General features: G+C 56.4%; 1 protein-coding gene across 9 annotated transcripts in view; it reads left to right on the plus strand.

Moving 5' to 3' along the window:
* The first annotated feature begins 2309 nt into the window (after nt 1-2309).
* ABLIM2 (actin binding LIM protein family member 2) overlaps nt 2310-25452 on the plus strand; it is a 183463-nt gene continuing 160320 nt past the window's right edge. For 8 of the 9 annotated variants that reach the window (XM_032254094.1, XM_032254092.1, XM_032254098.1 and 5 more), the window contains exon 1: nt 2310-2466. In XM_032254094.1, coding sequence (XP_032109985.1) covers nt 2457-2466 — 10 coding nt within the window. In that variant the 5' untranslated portion in view covers nt 2310-2456. The remainder of the gene's footprint in view (nt 2467-25452) is intronic. The other variant, XM_032254102.1, reaches the window with a different exon arrangement.

Below are 25452 nucleotides of genomic sequence, written 5' to 3' on the forward strand. Positions count from 1 at the left end.
AAAGGTGTTTGAGAATACTAAGGGCATGCACTGTGATTCAAAGGTTACAGAAACTCAGGCACACAGAGTTGCCTGGGGTCACACCTGGCCTGTAGTACTGTGGACAGAGAACCAAAGTCTGTTTCAGTTGATTCAAATCAACCAGCAGATTCCTGGAAGTACCAGTTCAGCAGGCACCGAGCAGGAAGGAAAGAAAAGACCTGGCTCAAGCCCCATGTGTCACTGACTTGCTGGGTGACTTGGGGCAGGACATCTTTGGGCCTTGGTTTCTGCTCTTGTGAAAGAAGGTGTTGGAACCACATGACCCCTGGAGGCCCTTCCAGGTTGAGAACTGCTAAGACTCCCCAGCCCCTTGCCCTGGGCTCTGGAACCAGCCCGGAACAGGGCATCCACATCCATCCTCTGGCTCACGGGGATTTGGCAGAGAGGTGTGAGGTCTCCCTGCCGTCCTCACCAGGCTGTGTGGGGGAAATCATGGCACCCCTCGGAGGCTCTCAGGAGCCTTCAGAAACACAGCGGGATGGTGTCTCCGCTGGGACGGAAACAGAGGCTACAGGGGAGCCGGACCAAGAGCTCCTTAGAGGCCACGTGGCAACAGGGTGTCCCTACAACAGGTGGGTGCCTGGCCTACCTCTCAGGCCATGACCCGGGGCGCCAGGTGCCAGGGCTCTCCCCTCTCCTCCGTCCTGTTTATTCAACAGATATTTGTAGAGGGTCTGCTCTGTGCCAGGCCCTATGTTTGGCACTGAGAATAATAACAGCAAATCAAAGGCATTTAACTCAAAGATCTCAGCCCACACTAGGGCACAGCACACATTAACTCACTGATCCTCAGAACCATCCTTAAAGATTGGGACTGCTCTTAGATCTAATGACGGATCTCAAGGCACGTCGACTTAACAGCCTTGCCGTAGCAGGTGGAAAGAGCAGGTCCCAACGGGCAGTCAGACTCAGGGACCACCATCCCTACTACCCTTGCCTGAACAGAATGCTCCCAGCCAATGATGGATCCTTCACAGATGGGGCCCTAATGCCCACAAGGGAAGGGACTTGCTTCAGTCACATCACTGAGAGGGGACTTGGGTTAAGAACAGGATGCCTCATCCTTTCTGTGCCCCCTCAATTACATGGCACTTGTGTTCCAAAGATCCCAGTGGCTGGCATGGAAGCCCGGCAGCTGTGGGCAGAATCACCTAGCTGGGCCCCCTGGATTTCCAGGGTGTGTGGGGCTGGGCTGGTTCCTCAGGACTTCAGCTCTCCCGAGCCACTGTACTCCTGGCCTCCCGTCCTGGCCCGTCTTGGGAGGAGCTGGCTGCTGCTGTGGTGGGGGAGGGGAGGAGTACCTGCCCCTGCCTCAGTGTTCCACTGAGTCTACATTTTCTGTGCCCAACCAACCTTCTTCCCCTTATTGAAACATCTCCAAACAGCCCTGGCCCGAGCCAAAAGTCCTTGGCCTCGCTCTCCATGCCAGGTTCCCGCGATTCTGCATCCTAAATGCTCCTCCAGGTCAGGACCTGGTGGCCATCCTCCTGCCGGCTGGCTCCTCCCGACCTCTCTGCAGCCCGCCTTTTGTCACACCAGGCACACAGTGGGGAATCCTGCTTCTCCCCGTTCCCTGACTCCCTCTCCTGCACCCGCGTCCACGCCCTGTGCTGGGCGCCTGACGTCACAGGGGAGCCGGTCACCGTGCGGGCTCGGGCCACCTTCCCCGGTGCGCCCCCCAGCAGGGCGCCAGCCCGCGAGGAGCGACGGGAGCCTGGGGCGGGGGGCGAGGCGCAGACGCCCAGGCCCAGAGGCAGAAAACGTGCGCACGAATCCCCGCCGGTGCAGGCCTCGCTGAGGGATGCGGGCTCATCCTGCCCGCGCCTCGCCCCCGCCTCAGTTTCCCTCTCTGTAAACGGGGAAAGAAGAAGCGTTGGCCCAGAAGCTCTTCAGGCGCCTTGTAGCTCAACGACTCAAGAAGAGCTGCACTAATCTCGCTTTTCCCTGCGCCGCTCTCCTAGCGACTCCCGGGCTTCCAACAGCGGCCGTCCCCATGCCGCCCCGCAGGCCGTGGCCACCGCTCTGCAGAGATCTAAGAGCGATTGCGAAAGGCCTCAGCCGCCGTCGCCGGTCTGCGCCTGCGCTGGCCGCGGAGCGTGCGGGGTCCTGTAGTCCGTTCATCCGGTAGCTGGGGCGAGAGGCGGAGAGGCGGGAGCGAGACGCCTACACTTCCCAGGGTGCTCCCGGCCCGGAGCAGGCGCGGGGCGGGGCCGCCAGGAGGGGCGTGGCGTGGGCGTGGCGTGGGCGTGGCCTGCGCGCGGTGGGGCTGCGGCGGCGCTGCCGGGAGGGTGCGCTGGGAGCCGGCGCGGAGCCGGCGGGCGGGCGGAGGATAGCGCGGGCGCGGCACCTGCGGGCCGGAGTGTCGGGCTGCCTGCCGCAGCGCCGGGCCGCCCCGACTCCGAGCTGCTGCTGAGATGAGTGCAGGTGAGTGCTGGGGGCTGAGGGACCGGCAGGTCCCCGCGCTGGATCGCGGCGCCGCCGGTGCTGGGTGGCATTCGCAGGCTGCACCTGCAACGCCGGGGAAAATCACCCAGCGGCTCCACCCAACTTTTGCTCCAGGATTTTGCAGTCCCGAGGGGCCAGAGCGCAGCCCCCTGCCCTGCGCCCGGAGCGCGTAGCTCAGTGGGGCGGGCCGGGGTCCTTTCCCAGCGCGCCGGCCGGCGTGGCTGCGCCGGGCTGTCTGGAAAGCGCCCCTCCTTTGCTTCTCACGGGGGTCCAGGTTGCTCCGGGCTGCAGAAGGCGGCCGTGCGGGGATCCGGGCGGGGGCCTGGGATCTGGGCGGAAGGGCCGGGGCCCCAGCAGACCTAGGCACGCAGAGGTGAAATGACAGGCGGGGCTTTGCAGCGGGGGCCGCCGCCCTTGCGTGGCTCCGGCAGCGCCTGGGTTAGGGGCGTCAGGCCGACCCTCGGCGCCCGTGACTCTCCGCAGCAGATCTGGGGACCCGGAGCCCGCATGTGTCAGACCCGGCTCCGACCCCATCTCTGCGTGTCTCCAGCCCCTCGCCCCTGCGCATCGCATCCCTGCCTTTCCCGCCGCACCCACCCTCCGGGATCTGACGGCCTCTGTGCGGCCTGGAAAAATCCCACAGCGTTGCAGCGCAGCCGCGCCTTGTGCTGTTGGGGAAACTGAGACCTGGAACTGGAGCTCTTGGCGGTGAGCCCTGGAGGCGGCCTGAGGATGCCTGGATCTGAGAGCCTCCTGGGGCCCGCACCAGGCTGAGGGCTTGTCGTTGCATTCCCGGCAGGGAAGGTCTGTTACCCCATTTTTCAGGGTGTGACCCGAGGCGCACCAGGCTTGAGTCACTTCCTTGGCTCAGGAAGGGGGGCAGGGATTCGAACCCGGTGCTCACAGACTCTTGTGCTCTTTCCTCTAAGCCTGTCTCGCCAGGGACTGCAGTATGGCCCTTGGCCATGGTGCAGAAACCAGTGGGGACAGCGCTTCCCCTAGGGAGATCGGACTGGGGGGAGAATGTGCATTTAGTAAAAGCCTCCTGTGCACTGTAGGCCTAGAAGGGGGCGGGAGCTGAGGGGCCAGGGACTCCCCTCCCTTGGGAGACGGTCTGCCTCCTCCTCCCATCCAAGGAAGGAGGGACTACGTCGCAGGGAGCCTTTGGGAGTAGCTGAGAGCAATGGCAGGTGGTCAGGGAGGTCGGAGGTAGAACCCTTTGGAGCAGGATTTCTGAAATGGCCAACCTAGTTATCTGGGGGTGGCTGGGGCACCCTGAGACTTGGCAGAACCTCCAGACACAGTTATCTAATGGCAGGTGGGGATAATGACTGGGTGCACGCAGAGTAATTTTATGCCTCCTATGGCCATAATTGATACCTGTGGTCCCCCTGTCATCAGGGAGAGCCTCTGAAGCAGTGCTGACATCTCTCCTCTGCATCTGTGGCTGCTGTCCCCAGAGAAGGGGTGTGTGGGCACTGAGGCATTTGGGGGCAGAGACTGGGGTTTGAACCGTGGTGCCTGCCTGGTGGTCTTAGGCATAGGTGGCACCTTCCGGAGCTTAGCTTTCTGACCTGTAAGAGGAGTAACATTGGTTGCCTGGAGGGGACAAGGTACAACATGAAGAACCCCACACATGGGAGGCCCTCGGTAGTTTGAGATGGTCATTGCTAAATGGCCAACTCAGCTCAGCTCCTCTGAGTCAGTCCAGCTCTTTGGAACTGGCTGTGTGTGCGCGCTCCCGGCCACCTGTCGCCCCTGCCCAGCCCTGTCCCCAGCCGATGATGCACATGGCAGACATTTCCACCCACACAGTAGGGGAGAGCAAACAGCTTGGGCCCTTGTTCCTGGCATGTGGGCTCTAACGTCCGGCCACTGTGTGTCTGGCAGGACAGGAGCTTCCATCGTCAACAAGGGCAACAAGGACAGGTCCCCCATGGCGCTCCCCAGGCCGGCTGGCATTACTGCAGAGCTCAGCACTGGGAGGAGTGGCTGAGCATCATCTGGTCCAGCCTCCAGCTGCCCAGATGGACCAGAGGATCAGAGCCCAGGACAACCTGTCCAGCCCTCCTGAGCTGCCAGCTCCCCATTCCTTTGGGCTGTGTGCACGTCTTCAGTGTCATGACACAGGGTGCCTCCAAGATGACTCGGGTGTGGACTGAGGCTGTGCAGTTGCCTTACTTCTGTTACCTGTTGATTTCAGGTGGCCAGAGTGATTGTTTATATAGCACAAGGCAAGATTGGGGGAGATGACACCCCGTACCAGAGAGGTCTGGATCTGAATCCAATGCCCTGACTGTGGGGCTCCCCTGCCTCAGTTTCCCCAGTAGTATGGAGGGCAGGCCTTTAGCTCTGAGTGCAGTGCCAGCCCACACATGGTGAGCCCAGCAGGTGACGATGGATGTGATGTAGCTTCATCTTACTGTAGCCCACGTGGTCACAAGGGGGGCAGCTGGGGGAGAGGTTGAGAAAGGCGCCTGAGCTGGGGCAGGGGGTGGGGTGGGAAGGGATTCCAGTGCCAGGTCTGCCACCAGTGGGCACCAGATCCTTGAGCAAGGCCTGTGCTCCCTCTGAGCCTAGGTGTCCTACCGGGCAGCTGCCGGGCTGGCAGGTTGGATCCCCCTGGTGGACAGAGGCTCCTGAGAGGTTGTATCAATTTGCTCCCTAACAAAGCACTAAAGACCAGGTGGCTTCAATGGAGCTGGAAGGACCGTTAGGAATGCTCCAGCCCAAACCCACCCACCCGCACAGAGGGCAAACGGAGGCTCAGGGAAGGAAAAGCCGCTGTCCAGGAGCAAGGAGAGGCTGTGGCAGAGCCTGAACCTGAGTCCTAGTCCTCGGACTGTGGTCGGCACAGGTCCTAGTATTTGGAACAGAGACACATTTCTTCTCCTAAGCCAAGAATGGGCAATGACGTAGCCACAGAAAAGTCCACCTCAGCCTCACTAGTAACAACAAAAAGCTAGAAGCCACCAAACCATGGAAGCGAGTGATGGCATAGAGCCATCTGTTCCGCAAAGATGTACAAAATGCCTACTAGGAGCTGATACAGTTTGGCTGTGTCCCCACCCACATTTTACCTTGAGTTGTAATAATCCTCATGTGTCAAGGGTGGGGCCAGGTGGAGATAACGGAACGTGGGGGCGGTTCCCCATACTGTTATCGTGGCAGTGATTAAGGCTCACAGCAGCTGATGGTTGTGTAAAGGGGAGTTCCCCTGCACGCGCTCTCTTGCCTGCCGCCATGTGGGGTGTCCCTTGTCCCTCCTTTGTCTTCCGCCAGGATTGTGAGGCCTCCCGAGCCATGTGGAACAGTGAGTCCATGAAACCTCTTTCCTTTAAAAATGACCCAGTCCTGGTATGTCTTCACTGGCAGCATGAGAGCAGACTGATTCACAACCCACGCTGCTCCCAGCCCTGGGATTCCACAGCAGACAGAACAACCCAAAATCCATGTTCTCTTGAACTTACATTCTAATTGGGCGGTGGGGAAGATATGCATACAAAGTCACTACGCACGTGAAGAATTAGCTACCTATGTAAAGAATTTCTAATGTTAGGAGAAAATAGGTTTAATTTAGAAAATAGCTGCGGGCAGAATTGTATGTCACGTGGGACGTTAACTCTACAGAAACAGCCAGGGCGGTGCCGTGTGGCCGTGCCCTCGGTGCCCGTCTGCAAGTGGTGGGAGAAGGAGCAAAGTTTCCCCCTTCCGCACCTTTTTGCTTTCCACGTGCTTTCCAAATTTTCTTCATGGTGTTTTCTTTTGTGCTGAAAGATCAAATGGAAAGAAGAGAGCACACTGTGCCTCCAGCCCTGAGAAGGGCACGTGCCGGTGGGAAGCCGTGACTCCAGCAGAGGTCCGGCGGCTCCGTTCTGCAGGGCCACTGCCCGTTGCATGGGATGGTGGCGTCTCCCAGCACTGAGGGAGCTGAGGACAGGCAGCTGCGCCGCCGTCCATTTGCCTGCCTGACTCCACTCTGGATGAGGCACAGCAGAAGCCAGACCCTCCTGACCCAGAAATTCATCTGAAGCTGTATCTGGAGAGGACCACCATTGCGCAGGCACTGGTAGTCTGCGCTTAGCCTGGTCACCCCCAAGCTCTGCGCTGTTCTTCCTCGAGGCGCAGGATTCCTTCCTAACCTGGCCACCGAAGACCCTTGACTCTCTCTGGTTTCTGTCGATGAGATAGTTTAGGGGTAGATAGGTTATTTTCTAGAATCAAGTCTCGAGTTTGATGAACGCTTGGAAAGTCCAATCGTACTGTCCCAGAAAAAGGTGTATGTCTCTGACTCATAGAAAAGCTGCCTGCCCCACACCCTGGGCTTCCGGAGCATCATCTGGGCCATGGGAGACCACTGAGCTCACGAGAGGAAATTGGCAAGACTGGGAGATGAAGGGGCCTGTCTTGTCGCTGGACCTTTAGGCGGGCACTGCCTGTCCTTGAGGCCAGACCAGGCTGCTGGCCCGATGCCATCAACCAATCCCAGAGCCTGGATTCCGTGGCCCCTTTCCTGCAAAGACGCTCAGAGGACTTCCTTGCTGCACCCCTTGGCTGTGCCTCTGCCTGAGTAGGGCTCTGTGAGACCTACGCTGAAGTGGGGTCTTGGGCTCACACCCAGCCCTGCCACTTGCTAGCATGATCAAAGACCAGATCTCCATGTCCTTCCTTCCGTTGCTGCCTCTCCCCAGGGTCTTGGTAGGATTTGAGGGTGCCATGAGCTGATCAGCCTTTGCCTGGCGCGTGGTAGAGGCTCACAGAGGTTGTTAAAATAGTTGCGATAGGAAAACATGGGCTGTGTCCTGGGGTAGCTCCTAGTGCTTGCGGCTGATCACATGGCTCCTGCAACCATCCTCCCATGATGCGGCTGCCCCAGTCCCGGGGAAGCCTCAAAAGAGCAGACCTCCGAGGCTCACACCCAGCGCAGAGCAACCTGAGTCAAGCAGTCTTAGTTTACTGCAGGAATGTTTCCATCTCCAGGGCTGCTCAGGATGTCTAGGGTGTCGGGCAGCACCCAGGTAGGACAGGCTTAAATGTCGCAGAGACCTCAGCTCATCAAGTGCTGCGCCGGGGCCCTGGGCCAGATGCTCGTGTAGGTTTCCTCCCGGGGTTCTCACAGCACTGCTCAGAGCGGCCCGTGGTATCTCCACCTACGGAGGAGGAAATGCCTGTGAGTCCCATCCAGACCTGGTGTCATGTGATTTGTAAATGGCAGAGCTGGGATTTGAACCCCAGTGTGTCCGACTCAGCCGTAGACATGCATCTCCCCCGCTGGGCGGGCCCTGTCTGCCTGTCCTCCGCCTGTGTGCATTAGCCGGCCGAGATGGGGGATGCCTTGCTGCCTCATAATGTGTGGCTGAGTGCCGGTCTGGATACAGCGTGGCCCGTTTGGGGCCATGACAATGGAGCTTCTTGCTGGAGGGTCTCGCGTAGCCCACCGTCTCGCCTGGGCCATGGTGCGTTATTCCCATTTTCCAGGTGCAGGTCCTGCCAGCATGGAGCCAGGAGGCAGGATCAGACCCAAACCCAGCTCTGTCTGGTTCCAGGCCTCCGCCTCCTATGGGGTTCCTGCCTGGGGTCATTGCATGGCCCCGTGATTCACCCTCAGGTAGCCTTCCCTTGGCTGAACCTTGCCAAGCGTGGTGAGAGGGCACTCTGGTGCCTCAGAAGGCACACTGGCTTTGGGGCCGGCACACTCGGCCTCCAGCCCCAGTCGTCACTTGCTACTTGTGTGTTTCTCCCAGCGGATTGCTTAACTGCCCTTTGCCTCAGTTTCCCCACATAAAAGGCACAGGTGATGACAGCTGCTTTTGGGGGTTGCTGTAGACTCAGAGGTGCTGAGTGGGAGTCCAGGGCCTGGGCACAGCAAGCACCAGGGAACGGGCAGGGTGGCCTTTGTCACAGCTGTAAATACCCTCCACAGCTCAGGGACAAACCTGACATCATGCCCCATGGGAGCTGCTGTGGCATCATCAGCCACACCCAAGGCTGGGTTCACAGCTTCTACTCCCCTTCGCTGGTCCTGCTGTCTCCCCTGCCAGCCCCATCTCAGTCCTGTTTAAGGGCTTCAGTGAAGCACCAGGAGGACCACCAGCACCTGCAGAGAGCCGCCCAGCTCCCAGTTCTTCTCATCACAGCATCCTCAGGAGGCGTGGTGTCTTCAATCATTGGTCCCAGCTCTAAGCTTCATTTTAGCTGCATTGTACTGAGCGGTCCCCACCCCAGGCGGCAGCAGCGGCTCCTCCCGCCTCCTGCACGGAGCTCAGCTCGCACCCTGTGCTGGAAGTTCAGGACTTTGGTTTCTCTGTGCTTAGAGCAACCCGTTAGAGACACGATCGGGCAATGTGAGTCCAGCCAGCACATGATGGAAAGTGCTCAGTGTCACTGCGGCTGGCATGCTGGCTCTGTCTGCTCTGGCGTCTGTCCTCAGGGCATGGCGGGACCTTGTACTGCCTCCCCTGCAAGCCGCTCAGGTGGAATGAGAGGGGGCGTTCCGTGAACACCCGTCGAGTAGAAGATGAGGGATGGGTGGAACTCCATCCCGCCTCAGTGGGGCCTCCTCGTCTGTGCTGTATTCCAGGTGAAGCACTCACAGCCTGGCCCCTCTCTGACCCTCTGCTTCTGCGGACCTCAGTGTCCCCAGGATCTCATGGAAAATGGCATCCATTGGTGCTGCAGCCGGACACGAAGTGCCCAGGAGGAAGAATTCCAAGCACCATCCAGACCTTCACCCTGGCAGCCGAGTTTCAAATGCCCTGCGATGTTCCAGCCCCTTTGCCCTACAATGCTCTCCAGTTAGGCTCCCTGAGTGGTGCCGGGAAACGTGGGTGCAGGTGGCTTACTTGGGAGATGACCCCAGGAAGCACGAGGGCGGGCTGAGGAAGGTGAGATGGGGAAGGGAGGGGAAGCCAGGAAGGGGCATTTGGCCGGGGGAGGGACACCTCTCTGGCAACTGGGGCTCAGTTCCACTGGAAGCCTCCGAATCGCCCCACAGGGAGGTCGGCTGTGAGGGTTCTTTCTCCATAGGCCCAGTCCTGTCTGGGCACAGGGCTGAGTGTGAGGTGCTGGGGAAGCCTCAGCCTGGGTCCGGGCCTCCTTTGTGTCCAGCAGTCAGCAGCCCCCCCAGGGGATCAGAGCTCTTCCAGAATGTTCCTCCTGTCCCTCCATGGCTATTTATGAAGCATCTACTTGTACTGTCTGCCCTGTCTTTGCTCTGATCGTGCTGTCTTTGCCCCGATCCCCAAACAGCCCTGCATCCCTCCGGCCGCCTTCTGCCTGCCCCCACTCTCCTGGAGTCCCTCCTCCTCTCCTTTCAAGGCTCTGCCAGACTCATGCCACCGCAGGAGAGCTTCCGCTGCACCGCCACTGCTGCCTCCTCCTGTTTTCCCTCTCCCCCTCGCCGCCTCCCACCACCCACACCCCCCCCACTTCCGCCCACCCCAAGCCCCTTCTCTGCTGAGGAAGGTACGCGTGGTGGGCTTTGGTGAGGTGTTTCTCCCCCGTAAGGTCGGGCCACTGTCCCTTGGTGCCTGCCCACCTGGGCCTCAGGGAACCACATCAGAGTTGGGGTTGGGCTTCCGCTGGGCCCTGACTTGTGCCCCCTCTCCTGGGATACTGGGCCTAGGGCTGACTTCTCATGATTAAAGGGTGATTCACACAATAAAGGATTTTGTGCAGGTTCATGCCTCACTCAGGGAAAAGGCCACCCGTGAGTGTCCAGGGGTTGCTGCCACCCGTGACCACAAGCTGGGGGGCTTAAAGCAAGAAAAGGTGTTTCCTCCCAGCTCTGGAGGGAGCAGTTCAGTGTCAGTGTCAGAGGCTGAGCGGTGCTGGCAGCTCCCCCGGGGGCTCAGGAGAGGCTCAATCCTCACCCCTGCAGCTTCGGTGGCTGCCAGATTCTGAGGTTCGTGGCCACATCGCTCCAATCTTCAAGGCAGTGTCTTCAAACTCTCTCGGCTCCGCCCTCACGAGACACCTCCCTTGCATGTGTCACCTCCCATCCCTCCTCTCCATGAGGACTCTTGGGATTGCCCTGAGGACCTGCCCGTGGAATCCAGAATTGTCTCCCCATCTCCAGACCCTTTCTGTAATCAGCTGCAAAGACCCCTCCCCTTTTAACCATATCTGTCACAGGTTCTAGCGACTGAGATGTGGGTACCTTCTCGGGGAGGCATTACTCAGCTGGACACGGTCTCTGGGTGCATTCTGTTTCTGCGGCCGATACCTTTGCTTCTCCCCGTGTGTCTCTAGGATGGATGAGGCGGTGAGAGTGACCTCTCATAGGATAAAAAAAAATGTTACTCACTAAATTTAAACATCCCGGGAGCTAGATCCTGTCACAGACTGTGGGCACGAATATCAATTGGTACAATCTTTTTGGGCGCAGTTAGGTGAAATGTATTGAGCCTTAAATACGTTCATGCCTTTTGATGGAATAATGCTACTCCTGGAAATCTCTTCTGAAGAAATGTTCTGAAACACAGACATGAATTCAGAAGTAAAAAGCCATTGATTGCAGGGGTTACACACTCTGCAGCCTAAATGTCCAGCTGCAGGACACTGGCTAAGGACAGCACTGTCCATCCATATCAGCGGTTCTCAAACTTCTAGGGCCTTAGGGCTCAAAATTACTGAGGACCCCAGAGAACTTCTGCTTATGCGCATTTCTTGATATTTACTGTATTAAAATTAAAGCAGAATTTTTAAAAAAATTGTGGACCGGGCACGGTGGCTCACACCTGTAATCCCAGTGCTTTGGGAGGCCAAGGTGGACAGATCGCTTCAGCCCAGGAGTTCAAGACCAGCCTGAGCAACATAGTGATATGTAGCTACAAAAAAATAAAAAAATTAGCTAGGCAAGTGCCTAGTCCCAGCTACTCTGGGGGCTGAGGCAGGAGGATCGCTTGAACCTGGGAGGTTTAGGCTGCAGTGAGCCGTGATTGCACCACTGCACTCCAGCCTGGGTAACAGGGCGAGACCCTGTCTCAAAAATATATATAAATGAATAAAAATTGAAAAATGAAACATGTTAAACTGCAAAAGGACAGTGACCTCTTTGCATGTTAACATAAGAGCATTTTTTAGTGAGCTGAGGCACTGCTTAACAGCTTTGCAAATCTCATTAATATCTGGCTTTGTAGGTGACGGCTGGATTCTGATGTCTGCCCTGCGTTAAATGAGTTGTGACATCACATGTCACGCGGCCTCTGCTAAACTCCATTGTACACTCAGGAGAGAGTGAGAGTGAAAGGGAAACCGTATCTTCGTGGTGTTGTTGAAAGGATTTTGACCACCAGACCCTGTAGGGGGTCCTGAGGACCTCCAGAACTCCCCAGACCACACTTTGAGAGCTGCTGACAAAAGATGGAATATTATGAAGCATGAATAAAATACACGTTAAGGCTGGTGGCAGACGAAGAATACAGGACACATCATTTTTTACAGTCTGCAAAATATGCAGAAAAACATCTCAGAAAAAAATGTGCCTGGATCATGGGCAATTTCCCTTTGTTCCTAATGCTTTGCTGCTCTGTGTTTTTACTGCTTACTCATTTTAAGGACATGGCAGTGGCGGGTTTGCTCAATACTAGGTCTCAAGGACACTCCATTAGAAAGCAGCTGTCAGCCTCCCCGGCAGCTGGCCAGGTCCTCTTGCTCTGAGATCTCTATTTTGGGAGGTGGACTTTCACTGCTGAGCTAGGGCTGTGAGTGGTATTGACATATTACAAGCACAGGGATCTCTCGTGTGTGTGCGTGTGCGTGCATGTGTGTGTATGTGTACATGAGTGTGTGTTCTGGGGATAATGGGATAATTTAGTCTACAGTTATAAAAGAGAGGGAGTTCTGCTCTGGAGCACAGTCCCTGGTTGCCAATGAGAAATTAGGAGCTGGCCTGAGATTTCATGTCCTCAGCTGGAATGCAGGCAGCCAGCAGGGCTCCGGCAGAGAGCTAAATATATCCTGGGTGTCCTGGCAAACTCAGGAACCCCCGGCTGCTGACCAGAGTGGGACCCAAAGGGAGTGATTGATTTGTCTAATAAAAATCAATATCTGGCAGGGTGCTGTGGCTCATGCCTATAATCCCAGCACTTTGGGAGGCAAGGTGGGCGGATCATCTGAGGTCAGGAGTTCAAGATCAGCCTGGCCACCATGGAGAAACCCCACCTCTACTAAAAATATATAAATTAGCTGGGTGTGGTGGCACACGCCTGTAATCCCAGCTACTCGGGAGGCTGAGGCCAGAGAATTGCTTGAATCTGGGAGGCGGAGGTTGCAGTGAGCCGAGGTCACGCCATTGCAGTCCAGCCTGGCCAACAGAGTGAGGCTCTGTCTCAAAAATAAATAAATAAAAAATCAACACCTGCCATTTACAGAGCACCTGGCAACGCTGGGCATGGGAGCGAGGCTGCACAGGTTGATCTCCGACACCACAAATCCCAGTGGATCGACGTTACTCCTCCCAGTTTGCAGATGAGGGTGCTTGGATAGGACAGGAGGTGTGGCCCGCCCCAGGTCACACGGGTGGTAAAGATGGGAGGTGGGCTTCCCGCTGGCGTGTCTGGCTCTCAGAACACCCACCCAGTGCCGCCGCCTCCCCAGAGTGTATCTCCCCACGGGTTCTTTCGCAGTGAGTTCTGTGCCTGATAAAAAACGTCCCTTTTGTGGATGGTGCCTTTTTCTGCTTTCTGAAGAATTCACGCTTCTTGATGAAGGGGTGCCCAGCGGCTGGTAGAGAACAGTAGCACAGCGGGGTAAGAGTCCTGGCCGAGCGCTGGCAGCGTCACCTCTGTGAGTCCTCTTGACACCGGGTGGGGGGGGCGGGAGCTGTGACTCCCCATTTTACAGGTGGGGACATAGAAGCAAAGTGACACGGAGAAACCTGCTCCACACCACCTGCTGGGCTGGCACCTTGTGTCCTTCTAGACCCTGTGCTCAGCTGAGTGGCACCCTCCCTCCCTCCATAATCTGCATTAAATGTGGGCCAGCTTTCAGTGAGGCTTTCTGTGAGCCTTCTCTCAGCTCAGCACGGGAGTCGCTTGATGTGCTGTCTGTGTGTTTGTGATTCTTCTCCTCGCCTTGTCCTTCAAATGGAGCAGGTGCCCCACGGGCGGCCCTGGGGCCCAGGAGCAGCGTCATCACCGGGGAGCCGTGGGGGTGGCTGCGGATTTTGGAAGCGACTTAGAAACTCTCTCTTCTTCCTTAGAATGACCCACAGCCTCCTAGGAGGTTGACAACTTGGAATATTTTGCTGGAAACTGGGATTTTATTGGGAATTTCTGCCCCGGCACCAGTGGCTGCTTCCCCGCGGAGGCTCTGCTTGCAGCTCTGATCCCTCCCCTTCCCCCAGCTCGGCCAGGCACCCCTGGGGCCCAGCAGGAGATCCCAACAGGACTTTGCCCTGGATTTGGGAGGGTGGGACCTCTGGGCTACAGCCAGCCCCTCCTTGGTGTTGACTTGGACAGCTCCCAAGAGGCAGCTTTCAGGGCGGGGCTGTGGTTTCTCCCCAGACCTGAGTCCTCCCCTCCAAGGGCCTGTTCCCTGGGTGAGGACCTGCCTCTCCCTGAGGAGGCTGACACCAGGAAGGACCCCCCCCCAACAGGAGACCCCCCGGCCTGCTGCAGAGGCCCGGCCCCACCCCCGGTCTCACGGGCAGCCGTGTCCTCTAACATGCAGCACGCAGTATCCACAGGCGTGGCGGGGAGGCTAGAGGTGGTGTGTTCCCTGCAGCATGTGGCTCCTCTGTCCAGGCACTGGGGGCCGTTCTTCCCTCCAGGAGCACCCAGCCACCGAAGAAGGCATGCAGCAAGTGATGACAACACACCGGAGAAAGCACTTCTCAGGGAGGGAGGCTGTGGGGCCAGAGAGAAGGTGAACCTGGCCTGAGAGAGCAATCCTGGCAGGGTTCCTGAAGGAGGTGACGTCCAACCAAGTAGGAGTTAGCCAGACAAAGCAGAGGAAGAAGGCACCTGACAGCAGGGACAGCTGGTGCAGAGTCCCCGAGATGGGAGGGAGGGGGTGTGTTTGAGGAACTTCATGCCCTGACCTTAGGCCCTAGGTAGGGTGCAGGGTACAGGGCTCCACAGTGCTGTCTGCCTTTCATGCACCGTGGTCCCCCAGTACCTCCCACAGCACCTGGCTGATAGTGCGTGCCCAGCGACAGTGCAGGGAACCCAGCCTCGGGGGCCTGGGAGTCAGCGTCTGGGGGAGGCTCTTTCCTTAGAGGGGTGGGTAGAGGCCCCTGATGGCACAACACGCAGATGCCTGGGCCTCAGCCTGGGATGCTGTGATAGAGCTGGGCAGGCCCCGGGAGATGCGTTTGCAGAAGCCCCACCCACCAGCCTGCCTCCCCTCCCTTCCCCGCCCCAGCTTGGGCACTGTTGACATTGACACTCCTTTCAAGATTTTTAGCCATGAAGGGAGGGGAGAAGCACAGGGCCAGTGTGTCCAGGGTCAAGGGAGGACTGGATCTTGGCAGATGGGAAGGTGGGGTGGCTGCAGTGGGGAAGGAGGCTGGCTGAGAGGGTTCAGGGAACAGGTGCCAACGCCACGTCCCTGTGCCTGCCCACTTGTTCACTGAGTTATCTTCTTGCCCTCCCACCTTCTCCAGACCTGAGGTTCCTCGAGGGCCGGGCCAGGCTGATGTCCTCACTGAGGGCTCATTGATCAGAAAGGGATGGTGTTGTCCTCGGAGGGGGGGCAGGGTCCAGAGAGGGGACAATCAGAGCTACGCAATTGCAGGAAGTGGCCCCTTTGGCCCACCGTGCGGGGGAGAGTGAGGGACATCAGGGCGAGGCTGCTGATTTGGAAGCCCTGCTTTCCCCTCTGTGCCCACCTGGTGGCCACAGCCATGTTAGGGATACCATCGCTCACGAGGTGCCACTCGGCAGCTGACCCTAGTGAGCCCGTGCAGCCCACTCACAGCCCTGTCATAATTTAACTCTAAGTGGAGGGCTGGGGTGGGGCACCTGTTTTAAGGCTTGGCAGCATCTTGTTCAAGCTGGTAGCTCTTTAGCTCCTGGGCTGTGGAGGCGATGGGGAAGCTGGGTGACCAGGATGCTCTCTGTGCCTGAACAGAGTTGTCGTAATGGACTCTGTCAGTGCATTCCCTCGGTGCCGGCTCCAGGGGTAATGTTGGGGCGGTGAGGTGGGGCAGAGTCCCTGCCCTCAGGCAGTGTGGGTAGCAGGAGAGACCATCTGGGAGCAGGCAGTCACAGCAGTGGGGGGCAATGTCATACAAACTGCGAGACCCAGACACTCTGGGAGGGGCTTGAGACGGTGTGGAGACCCTGGCAGCGTCCCGGCCCTTGCTGTCCCAGATCTGGGAAAGAGGGTTAGTTATGCCAGGAATAGAACCCTCTGTCTCCCATGGCACCACCTGACTCAGGGCACCTCGAACAGCTGCGGCACTAGAGGCTGGGCTTGCAGCTGGAGGGAGGTGGGCTGGGCACGGCGCTCTGGTGGCCCCAGGATGACAGGGCCAAGCAGCCTGTTCCCCTCTGCACCCATGGCTAGGTTTTTCGGTGGGCTCCTGCGTGGAGCAGGGGGCCCCTCCCCATCCTCTGAGCTCCAGGGTGCATGTATTTGGCCCCACGCAGGTGGACAAACACACCTAGATACAGCATGGCAAGTAGCCCTGGGTGCAGTCTCCTTTTACTTAGAACTCACAATCGCCCTCACAAATAGGTCTCCTGGGGACAGACCTGCACATAACGCACTCCTAATATCAAGCGTAACTGGCGGTATTAGGTGCGGATGTATGTGCTCATGCCTGTAATCCCAGCACTTTGGGATACCAAGGCAGGAGGATCACTTGAGGCCAGGAATTTGCGAGTAGCCCAGGCAACATAGCAAGACCCCATCTCTACAAAACAAAAATTTTAAAAGCGTAATCTATGCTTGGTATGAAGCACGACCTCCCTTCCCCTTTCATGGAAGTCGAATCATTCAGATGTTGGTAAATGTGTTTGGCAAAGGCTGTTCCCTGGTGCCTGAGCTTCAGGCGCATGGAAACCAGCTACAGAGAAAGCTGTGCAGGAAGCGGGTGTGGCGTGGCGTGCGGAGGAGGGAGAGGGGCTGTAATTGACTGCAGGTCATGTCTGGGGCCTGGACATGTGGGTCTTATAATCCATAAGATTATAGCTTTTGTTTGCTCTGGGCCAGGCACTCCCATGTTTGTGATCTCTTCAGAGTGGTTCCAGAATTCCTAGAAATGCTTGGGGCTCTGGGGGTTGGGGAGAGGGGATGGCCAAGGTCACATGGCCAGGAAGAGACAAGGCTGTGATTTGAGCTCAGGGCTGTCTGTTCCCAGTCCCGGGCCCTTCCCACTACCTGGGGATGACTTGCAGGGCGGCGAGAATATCTAGACAGTTGAGGCCAAGGCAAGGGCAGGCTGGGGCTGGAGACATAGGCAGGGCCCACCTGAGCCTGAGGCCAGGTTCAGTGGCCTTGGAAACCAGCCCTGGCTGCAGGCTTTGCCGTGGATTTGAGTGAGGACAGAGTTCTAGAAAAACACCGTTCACACCCCCCAGGCCTCCTCTGCATTGTTTCAGCTTCTAACTCTTCAAAGCTCTTCCTGGCTGCCACCTCCCTGCCTCGAACCCCGCCCTGACCCGGAAGCTGGGGGAAGCACACTCTTTCCTAAATATCATCAGCCCTTCCCTCCTTCCACATGTGTCTGGGTGCCGCTCTCTGCCGGCCTCCCTGGGGCACAGCCCTCTTATGTGTTCTCTGGGGTTGATTTTTTATCATCATCGCTTTCATCAGGAGCAGCGGCCGTGGGAGTCATGGTGCCGCAGACAGAATGCGCGTTCGTTTTTGAAGGGGCAGCTAGTTAAAGAGAGGCCACATGTGGCCCCACCTGCAGACACGGCCCCGCCCCTGCCGCCTTTCCCCCACCAGGCTTCCAAGCCTGCAGGTGGTGCACGGTGTGGTCCTCCTCCCGCACTGTTTCACCAACTTCCCAACTGGCATGAAATCCCTGCCACGGCTGAGTCCTCAGCTGCCACGTGGGATCCCCCTGCATGGCTCCCTGTGGTGTGCCTGACCATGTTCTCTCTTTCCTTCACCAGATGGGGATGGGGAGCATTTATTTTGTTTTGTATTTTTTTCTTAATTTTAAGTTCCGGGTTACACGTGCAGGACGGGCAGGTTTGTTACATACGTAAACGTGTGCCATGGTGCCACACCTATTAGTCCATCACCTAGGTATTAAACCCCACATGCATTAGCTATTTATCCCGATGCTCTCCCTCCCCTGACCCCTCCGACAAGCCCTGGTATGTGTTGTTCCCCTCCCTGTGTCCATGTGTTCTCATTGTTCAGCTCCCACTTATGAGTGAGAACATGCGGTGTTTGGTTTTCTGTTCCTGTGTTCATTTACTGAGGACGATGGCTTCCAGCTCCATCCATGTCCCTGCAAAGGACATGATCTCATTCCTTTTTATGGCTGGAAAGTATTCCATGGTGTGTATGTACCATATTTTCTTTATCCAGTCTATCATTGATAGGCATTTGGGTTGATTTCATGCCTTTCTATTGTGAACAGTGCTGCAATGAACATATACATACATGTGTCTTTATAATAGAATGATTTATATTCCTTTGGGTATATACCCAGTAATGGCATTGCTGGGTTAAATGGTATTTCTGGTTCTGAATCTTTGAAGAATCACCGCACTGTCTTCCACAGTGGTTGAACTAGTTTACATTCCCACCAACAGTGTAAAAGCATTCCTGTTTCTCCACAGCCTCACCAGCATCTGTTGTTTCTTGACTTTTTTTTTCTTTTTTTTTTTTTTTGAGACGGAGTTTCGCTCTTGTTACCCAGGCTGGAGTGCAATGGCGCGATCTCGGCTCATCGCAACCTCCGCCTCCCGGGTTCAGGCAATTCTCCTGCCTCAGCCTCCTGAGTAGCTGGGATTACAGGCACGCGCCACCATGCCCAGCTAATTTTTTGTAGTTTTAGTAGAGACGGGGTTTCACCATGTTGACCAGGATGGTCTTGATCTCTTGACCTCGTGATCCACCCGCCTCGGCCTCCCACAGTGCTGGGATTACAGGCTTGAGCCACCGCGCCCGGCTGTTTCTTGACTTTTTAAGAATCACCATTGTGACTGGCATGAGATGGTATCTCATTGTGGTTTTGATTTGCATTTCTCTAATGATCATTGATGTTGAGCTCTTTCATGTTTGTTGGCCACATAAATGTCTTCTTTTGAGAAGTGTCTGTCCCTATCTTTTGCCCACTTTTTGATGGGGTTGTTTTTTTCTTGCTAAATTTAAGTTTCTTGTAGATTCTGGATATCAGACCTTTATCAGAAGGATAGATTGCAAAAATTTTCTCCTGTTCCATAGGTTGTCTGTTCACTCTGATGATAGTTTCTTTGCTTTGTTTGTTTTTTGAGATGGAGTTTAGCTTTTGTCACCCAGGCTGGAGTGCAATGGCTCAATCTCAGCTCACTGCAACCTCCACCTCCTGGGGTCAAGCAATTCTCCTGCCTCAGCCTCCCGAGGAGCTGGGATTACAAGTGCCCGCCATCAAACCCAGCCAATTTTTGTACTTTTAGTAGAGACAGGGTTTCTCCATGTTGGCCAGGCTGGTCTTGAACTCCTGACCTTAAGTGATCCACCCACCTCAGCCTCCCAAAGTGCTAGGATTACAGGCGTGCACCACCAACCCAGCCTCTGATGATAGTTTCTTCTGCGGTGCAGAAGCTCTTTAGTTTAATTAGGTCCAATTTGTCAATTTTTGCTTCTGTTGTAATTGCTTTGATGTTTCTGTCATGAAATCTTTGCCCATGCCTGTGTCCTGAATTATATTATCTAGATTTTCTTCTAAGGTTTTTACAGTTTTGGGCTTTAAGTTTTAATCCATCTTGAGTTAATTTTTGTATAAGGTGTACGGAAGGTGTCCAGTTCCAATTTTCTGCATGTGGCTAGCCAGTTTTCCCAGCACCATTTATTAAATAGGGAATCCTTTCCCCATTGCTTATTTTTATGAAGTTTATTGAAGATCAAATGATTATATACGTGTGGTCTTATTTCTGAGTTCTCTATTCTGTTCCATTGGTCTGTGTGTCTGTTTTTGTACCATTACCATGCTGTTTTGGTTACTGTAGACTTGTAGTATAGTTTGAAGTCAGCTAGCATGATGCCTCCAGTTTTGGTCATTTTGCTTAGGATTGTCTTGGCTATATAAGCTCCTTTTTGGTTCCATATGATTGTTTTGTAATTTTAAATTTTATTTATTTACCATTTTAACCGTTTGTAAGTATATCATTCAGTGGCATTAAGTTCCTTCACATGGTTGAATGATGATGCAGCCACCATCACCGTCCATCCATAGAACCTTTTTCATCTCCCTAAACTGAGGCTGTGTCCCCATTAAACGCACACTCCCCATTCTCCCCACCCAGCCCCTGGCACCCCCATTCTTTCTGTCCCTGTGGATTCAGTGACTCTAGGAGCCTCCTATCAGTGGACTCCTGCACGATTTGCTTTCTGTGATTGGGATTTCACTCAGTGTAATGTCTTCAAGGGTCATCATATTACAGCCTGTGTTAGAATTCCCTTCCTTTTCAAGGCTGAATAATATTCCACGGAATCGCTAGGCCACATTTTGTTTATGGATTCATTTGCCAAAGGACACCTGGGCGGCTTCTGCCTCTTGGCTGATGTGACAAAGTCTGCTGTGAATGTGGGCGTGCAGGTATCTCCTAGGGAGCCTGCTGTCTGCTCTTGGGGTAGAGACTCAGAAAGTGGGACTGCTGGATCAACGGTCATTCTTCATCTAAGTTTTCGAGGGCCCACCTGCTTTTCCGCAGTGGCTGCACCATTTGACACTTGGTGGGGGTGTTTTGAAGGCAGGACCGTGTCAGGCTGGCCTGTGAGCCCTGTGCACAGGGAGGGAATCCACAGCTTGGCTGTGGGGCTGTGATGTGGCTGTGTCTCACCAGCTGCACCTTCCATCACCTCCTCACCACACCCTGTGCCCAGCCAGGTCGAGCTTAGGGGCTCCCATGACGGCCATGCTTTTCCCCAGCCCGATGTCTTTGCACAGGCTGGTCCCCTTGTTGGACGCCCCCCTCCCTGCCCCTTCACCCAAATCCACCAGTGGCCTGCCCCATGGTGCGTAGTCCCTGTGGGCACTCCCCCCCCACCCCGGGCCCTCTGCCACCCCCACTTGTCCCTTTGAGGCATGGACTTGCCACTTGTCAGGGTTTCATGCCATTTCTGCCTGCCTTCTTTGACCAGGGACTCTCAGAGTGGGGACTGCTTCGCCCAGCTCAGGATCCCCTGAGCCAGTGAGCCCCTGAGGCGGAGTGGGGGTTCCATTGCCTGCTGGGGACTAAGGGGCTGAGCAGTGCCCAGGTCAGTGTATGAGTCAGCCTGGCTGCCATGACAAATGCCGTGGCCTGGGCGGCTTGTGAAGACAGATGTTGAGCTCTCACAGTTCTGGAGGCTGGAAGTCCCAGATCAAGGCATGAGAGTGGGCTCTGTTGGGGGCCACCTCCTCAAAGATGGGGTCTTCTCACCGTGTCCTCCCATGGAAGGGGACAGCAAGCTCTTTGGGATCCACCCTCGTGACCTAATCACTTCCCGAGGGCCCAGCTCCTGATATATCGCCTTGGGAGTTAGGATTTTCAGCACACAAATTTGGGGGGACACAAAGATTCAGACCTTAGCTGCAAGCGACCGGTCTTGGTTTCCTGAGGCCTGAGTGGGGAGCCCCTGCGTGCTCTGGAACACTGTGGCTGGACCGAGGCCACACGGCGGGACAGGGCACTAGGCAGTGAGGCGTACACTTAGCCACGCTGAGTGGGAGAATGTCCTTCCTCCGCTGCCCTCAGCCTTGTCAGTGTGACCCCGGCAGTGGTGCTGTTGGCACGTGCCCTACAGACCACAAGTTGTCGGTTGTCTGGTAGGTCCCAGGGACTCAGTGGGCCATTGGCACTGGCCTACAAAGTCAGCCATGTGGGGTACAGAAGGCGAGGCCCCCCCACCTGGTACAGCAGAGCCCCTCCCCCATGTCTAGTTTGGATTTGTGCTGCCCTGGGCACAGAGAGCATCTATTGGCATCACTTTAAAAAATAGTGGTACTATATGTTTGTTAAATTTCCATCTAGACCATTCTTAAGTGTGCCGGTCTGTGGCGCTGAAGACATTCACAGTGCTATGCAACCAGCAGCCCCGTCTATCCACAGGACCCGCTCGTCTTCCCAAATGGAAGCCTTGTCCCCTTCCACACTCACTCCCCAGCCCCTGGCACCCACCCTTCTACCTTCCATCTCTATGAATTTGACAACTCTCGGGACCCCCTCTAAGTGGCATGCTGTGATATTTGTCCCTCCGGGACTCAGCCTGCTGCCCTCAAGAGCCATCCATGCTGTAGCTGTGTCGGGATTTCATTTCTTCTTAGGGCTGAGTGGTGTTTTGTTGTCCACGTTTGTATAGACCACGTTTTGCTCGTCCGTTCACATGTCTGTGGACGGAAGGTTCATCTCCACTGCCTGGCTAGTGGAGATTCCGTGGCAGGTGACCTCAGAGCAGGGACCGGGCGCCAGGCCCCACACACAGCACTTCCTTGAGCTGTTTCCTTCATTCCTCGCCACGCTAGCTCTTCACCACCTGTGAATGGGAGGTCTTACTGTCCCAATGTGCAGATGAGGAAGCAGGTCAGCCATGAGAGGCACCTGGCGCACACTACCGGCCTCTGGGCTGGGTGTCGGGGCGCTGGGCGGAGGACCTTCTGCCCTTGGAACCCGCATCGTCTGCGTGCCTGGAAAGCATCTGTCTCAATCCACCGGGACGGCTGTCACAGGATATCACAGCCTGGGCAGCTTAGAAACGGCAGGCACTGATTTCTCGCAGTCCTGAAGGCTGAAGGTCCCAGATGAAGGCCAGCAGATTTGTTGTCTGGGGAGGCTGCTTCCTGGATCATCGATGACATCTTCTCACTGCGTCCTCACGCACGGAAGGGGCGAGGGAGCTCTCTGCCGTCCCTTTTGTAAGGGCACCAATCCCATTCATGAAGCCCCCACCCTCATGAACTAATCACCTCCCAACGGCCTCACCTCCTAATACCCTCGTGATGGCGGTGAGGACTTCGACATATAAATGTGGGGACACAGACATTCAGACATAGCAATATGTTAGCACATAGCGATAGCAAAACGTCGCCTTGCAGTGTGTCCCTCCTGGCCGCCCGGTCACCCCCAGGAGTCCAGTGTGGAGATTTGCTTACCTTTTCTCCCCCAGGATCCAACCCAGAATCACACATTGCAATTGGTTATTATGTGCCTTTGTCCTTAGCCGCCTTTATTCTGGAATGTTCTCCCTACCCTTTTTCCTTTTCTGTCTGTCTTTTGTGCCACGGACACACTTGAAGAGTCCAGACCTGTGGCCTTGTGGTGTGTCCCGCCATCAGGACTGGTCTGTTTCTTCATGTCTGGCTTTGGCTGAGCATTTTGGGGAAGGACCTGCCTCGGTGTTGCTGGGTCCTTGCCTCTGTGCCCGTCAGAAGGCACACAGGGCCCACTTGCTCCCAGGCGCTTTCAGATTTTAACACACCTTGTGTGCACCTAGCGGAAGTGAAGATTCTCACACGTGTGTCTTTGCGCCCACATGCAGATAGACGTGTAAGGGATATTCCCGGAAGTGGAACTGGTGGATGGAAATACCTTTGCCAAGCCACCCTCCCAATGGCTGTCCCAATTTGTACCTGTCCCAAAAGGGCGCAAGCCCTTCGTCCCTGGTCCCTCCGAGCCAGCTCAGGACACGGTCAGTCTTTTAAATATTTGCCAGACCGTGGGAAAAGGGGGTGCTTCCTGTCTTCCTGGCGCTGTGGAGCCTGAGAGCGTCTTCATGCATTTCCTGGCCATTTGTGTCTGTGAATTTCCTGTCCCTTTCTTTGCTTATTTTTCTGTTGGGTTATTTGTCTTTATTGATTCAGGAGGCGGACGAGGCATGTGGCCTGCGTTTTGCAGGCAGGGTGATGGATCGCTATTGGTTTTAGTGTGCGTTCTCCTTGGGCTGGGGCGAGCTGTGTGTGGAGGGGCTGTGAGCGTGGAGAGGGAAGGGCAGCAGGAGGCGGCCGGTTTCCAGCCTGGGCGAGTGCCTCCTTGGGGACAGAAAGCAGAGTGTGGTGGAGGAATGGCACCTCACCACAGGGAGATGCTGCACCATCACCTCGTATCCTCCCTGCTGGATTTTCTCACCACACCTCTGTCTGTGCCCACCCTGCCGTGGGGCTGCCTGAGACCTTGGGAAGGGAGTCAGTGTGCTTTGTCCCGGCCTTCAAGGCATCCCTAGGGGCCCCTCCATATCCTCTGCTTCCCTTTGTTTCCGCCTGGCCTCGGAGCCTCTGACCTCCCTCCCCTCTTCAGCTTGGTGCAGAAGTCCTGTTCTCACAGCCACGGACGGCACTCACCTCGCTGTTCACTGTCGCCCCCCCAGCCTGCCAGCTCCGGGCGTGACAAGACCCCCATGTGCCTTGCTCTGGCACCTGACAGGTGTTTCCTCCGTGGGCAAGTGCACTGGTGTTAGTGGCACTCAGGACTGTGGTGTGGGTGGGGACACTGCCTAGCTAGCCCAGTTAGTGGCTGCCTGGGTTGTTTCCATGGTGGCCAGCTCCCTGTTGACATCTTGGGGGGCTCTGGGAATCGCTGTCCCAAGGAGCGTTTACAATGCCCATTGTCCTGCAGAGATGCTGCCAGGGCCGGGGCATGGGCCCGAGTGGAGCTGGGCAGCCTAGGGTGTGCAGAGCACAGAGGGGTGAGGGGTGAGGACAGCAGGGCCCGGGGAGGAGCTCCAGCCAGGCTGGGGGGCTCCAGTTCCAGAACCAGGAGTTTGCTCTCAACCTGGGAGGCCTGGTAAGCCCCAAACAGGACCCTCTGTGCTGGAGACTGGAAGGCTAGTCTGGCAAGGAGCGGAGGGGCCATGGTGGGAGGGTGGCGGCCTCCCGTCTCTACCAGGAGAGATAAGGACCAGCAGGCAGGAGGGGCAGGAGAAGAGATGCCCCACAGAGGATGGGCAGAAAGCTCCCTTCATCGGCTTCCCTGGTGCCAGGGCTCCAAGGCCGTGTGTCCCCTTGATAAGAAGGGGAAAGCCCACTCTATGGGTTGAATTGCACTTCCACTAAGCTAAGCCCTGGCCCCTCCACACGTGGCCTTGACAGTAGAGTCACTGCAGATGGAGCTTGTCCAGGTGAGGTCATGCTGAATTTGGGAAGGGAGAAGAGGGAAGGTGATGTGAACACACGTGGGGAAGAGGCCACGTGACGTCGGAGGCAGAGGCTGCAGTGACGCTGCTGCAGGCTGAGGCTCGTGAGGATTGCCAGCCGCCAGCAGAAGCGGGCAGAGGCCAAGAAGGTCCTGCCCAGAGCCCCAGAGCCTGCCTTGTCCTCACAACCCCTGATCCAGGACTTCTGGCCTCCAGAGCCAGGGAGAGTGAATGCCCATGGTTCAGCCACCGCCTGTGGCTGCTGTGTCACAGCAGCCACAGGGCACCCATCAAGTCAGGAACTGGGGAACAGAGATGCCAATTACCGAGTGCCTGCCATGTGCCTGGGTAGGGCCAGGTGCTTTCACAGGCATCATCTCATTCGGCTCTCAGTGAAAATCTCTCTCCCCGTCCCACGTTTCAGGCCCTGATCTCATTATTTCTCAGCTGTTAAGCAGTGTTCAGAAATGAAGATGTGAGTAATCGTGCCCCATCCATGCCACTGTGAGGGGTGGCAGCCGCCACGCTGGGCTGTCAGGGAGTGAGGGGTTGTGTGCCGGGGAGGGGGTGAGCATGAGTGAGCAGGGGCACCATTGCAGCCTCGTGGGACCATGCACGCCATTTTCTTTCCAACCAGGTCCTTCCTGTGCCACTTGAGCCCTCCTGCTGGCACACCCCACATGCACAGAGAGATGTCCAGGCACCCCAAGGCCTGAGCTCAGCCAGCACAACTGTGCTTGGGGATGG

The sequence above is a fragment of the Sapajus apella genome, unplaced genomic scaffold (assembly GCF_009761245.1).
Source record: "Sapajus apella isolate SASKATOON/1434 unplaced genomic scaffold, GSC_monkey_1.0 scaffold85, whole genome shotgun sequence".
Classification (NCBI taxonomy): Eukaryota; Metazoa; Chordata; class Mammalia; order Primates; family Cebidae; genus Sapajus; species Sapajus apella.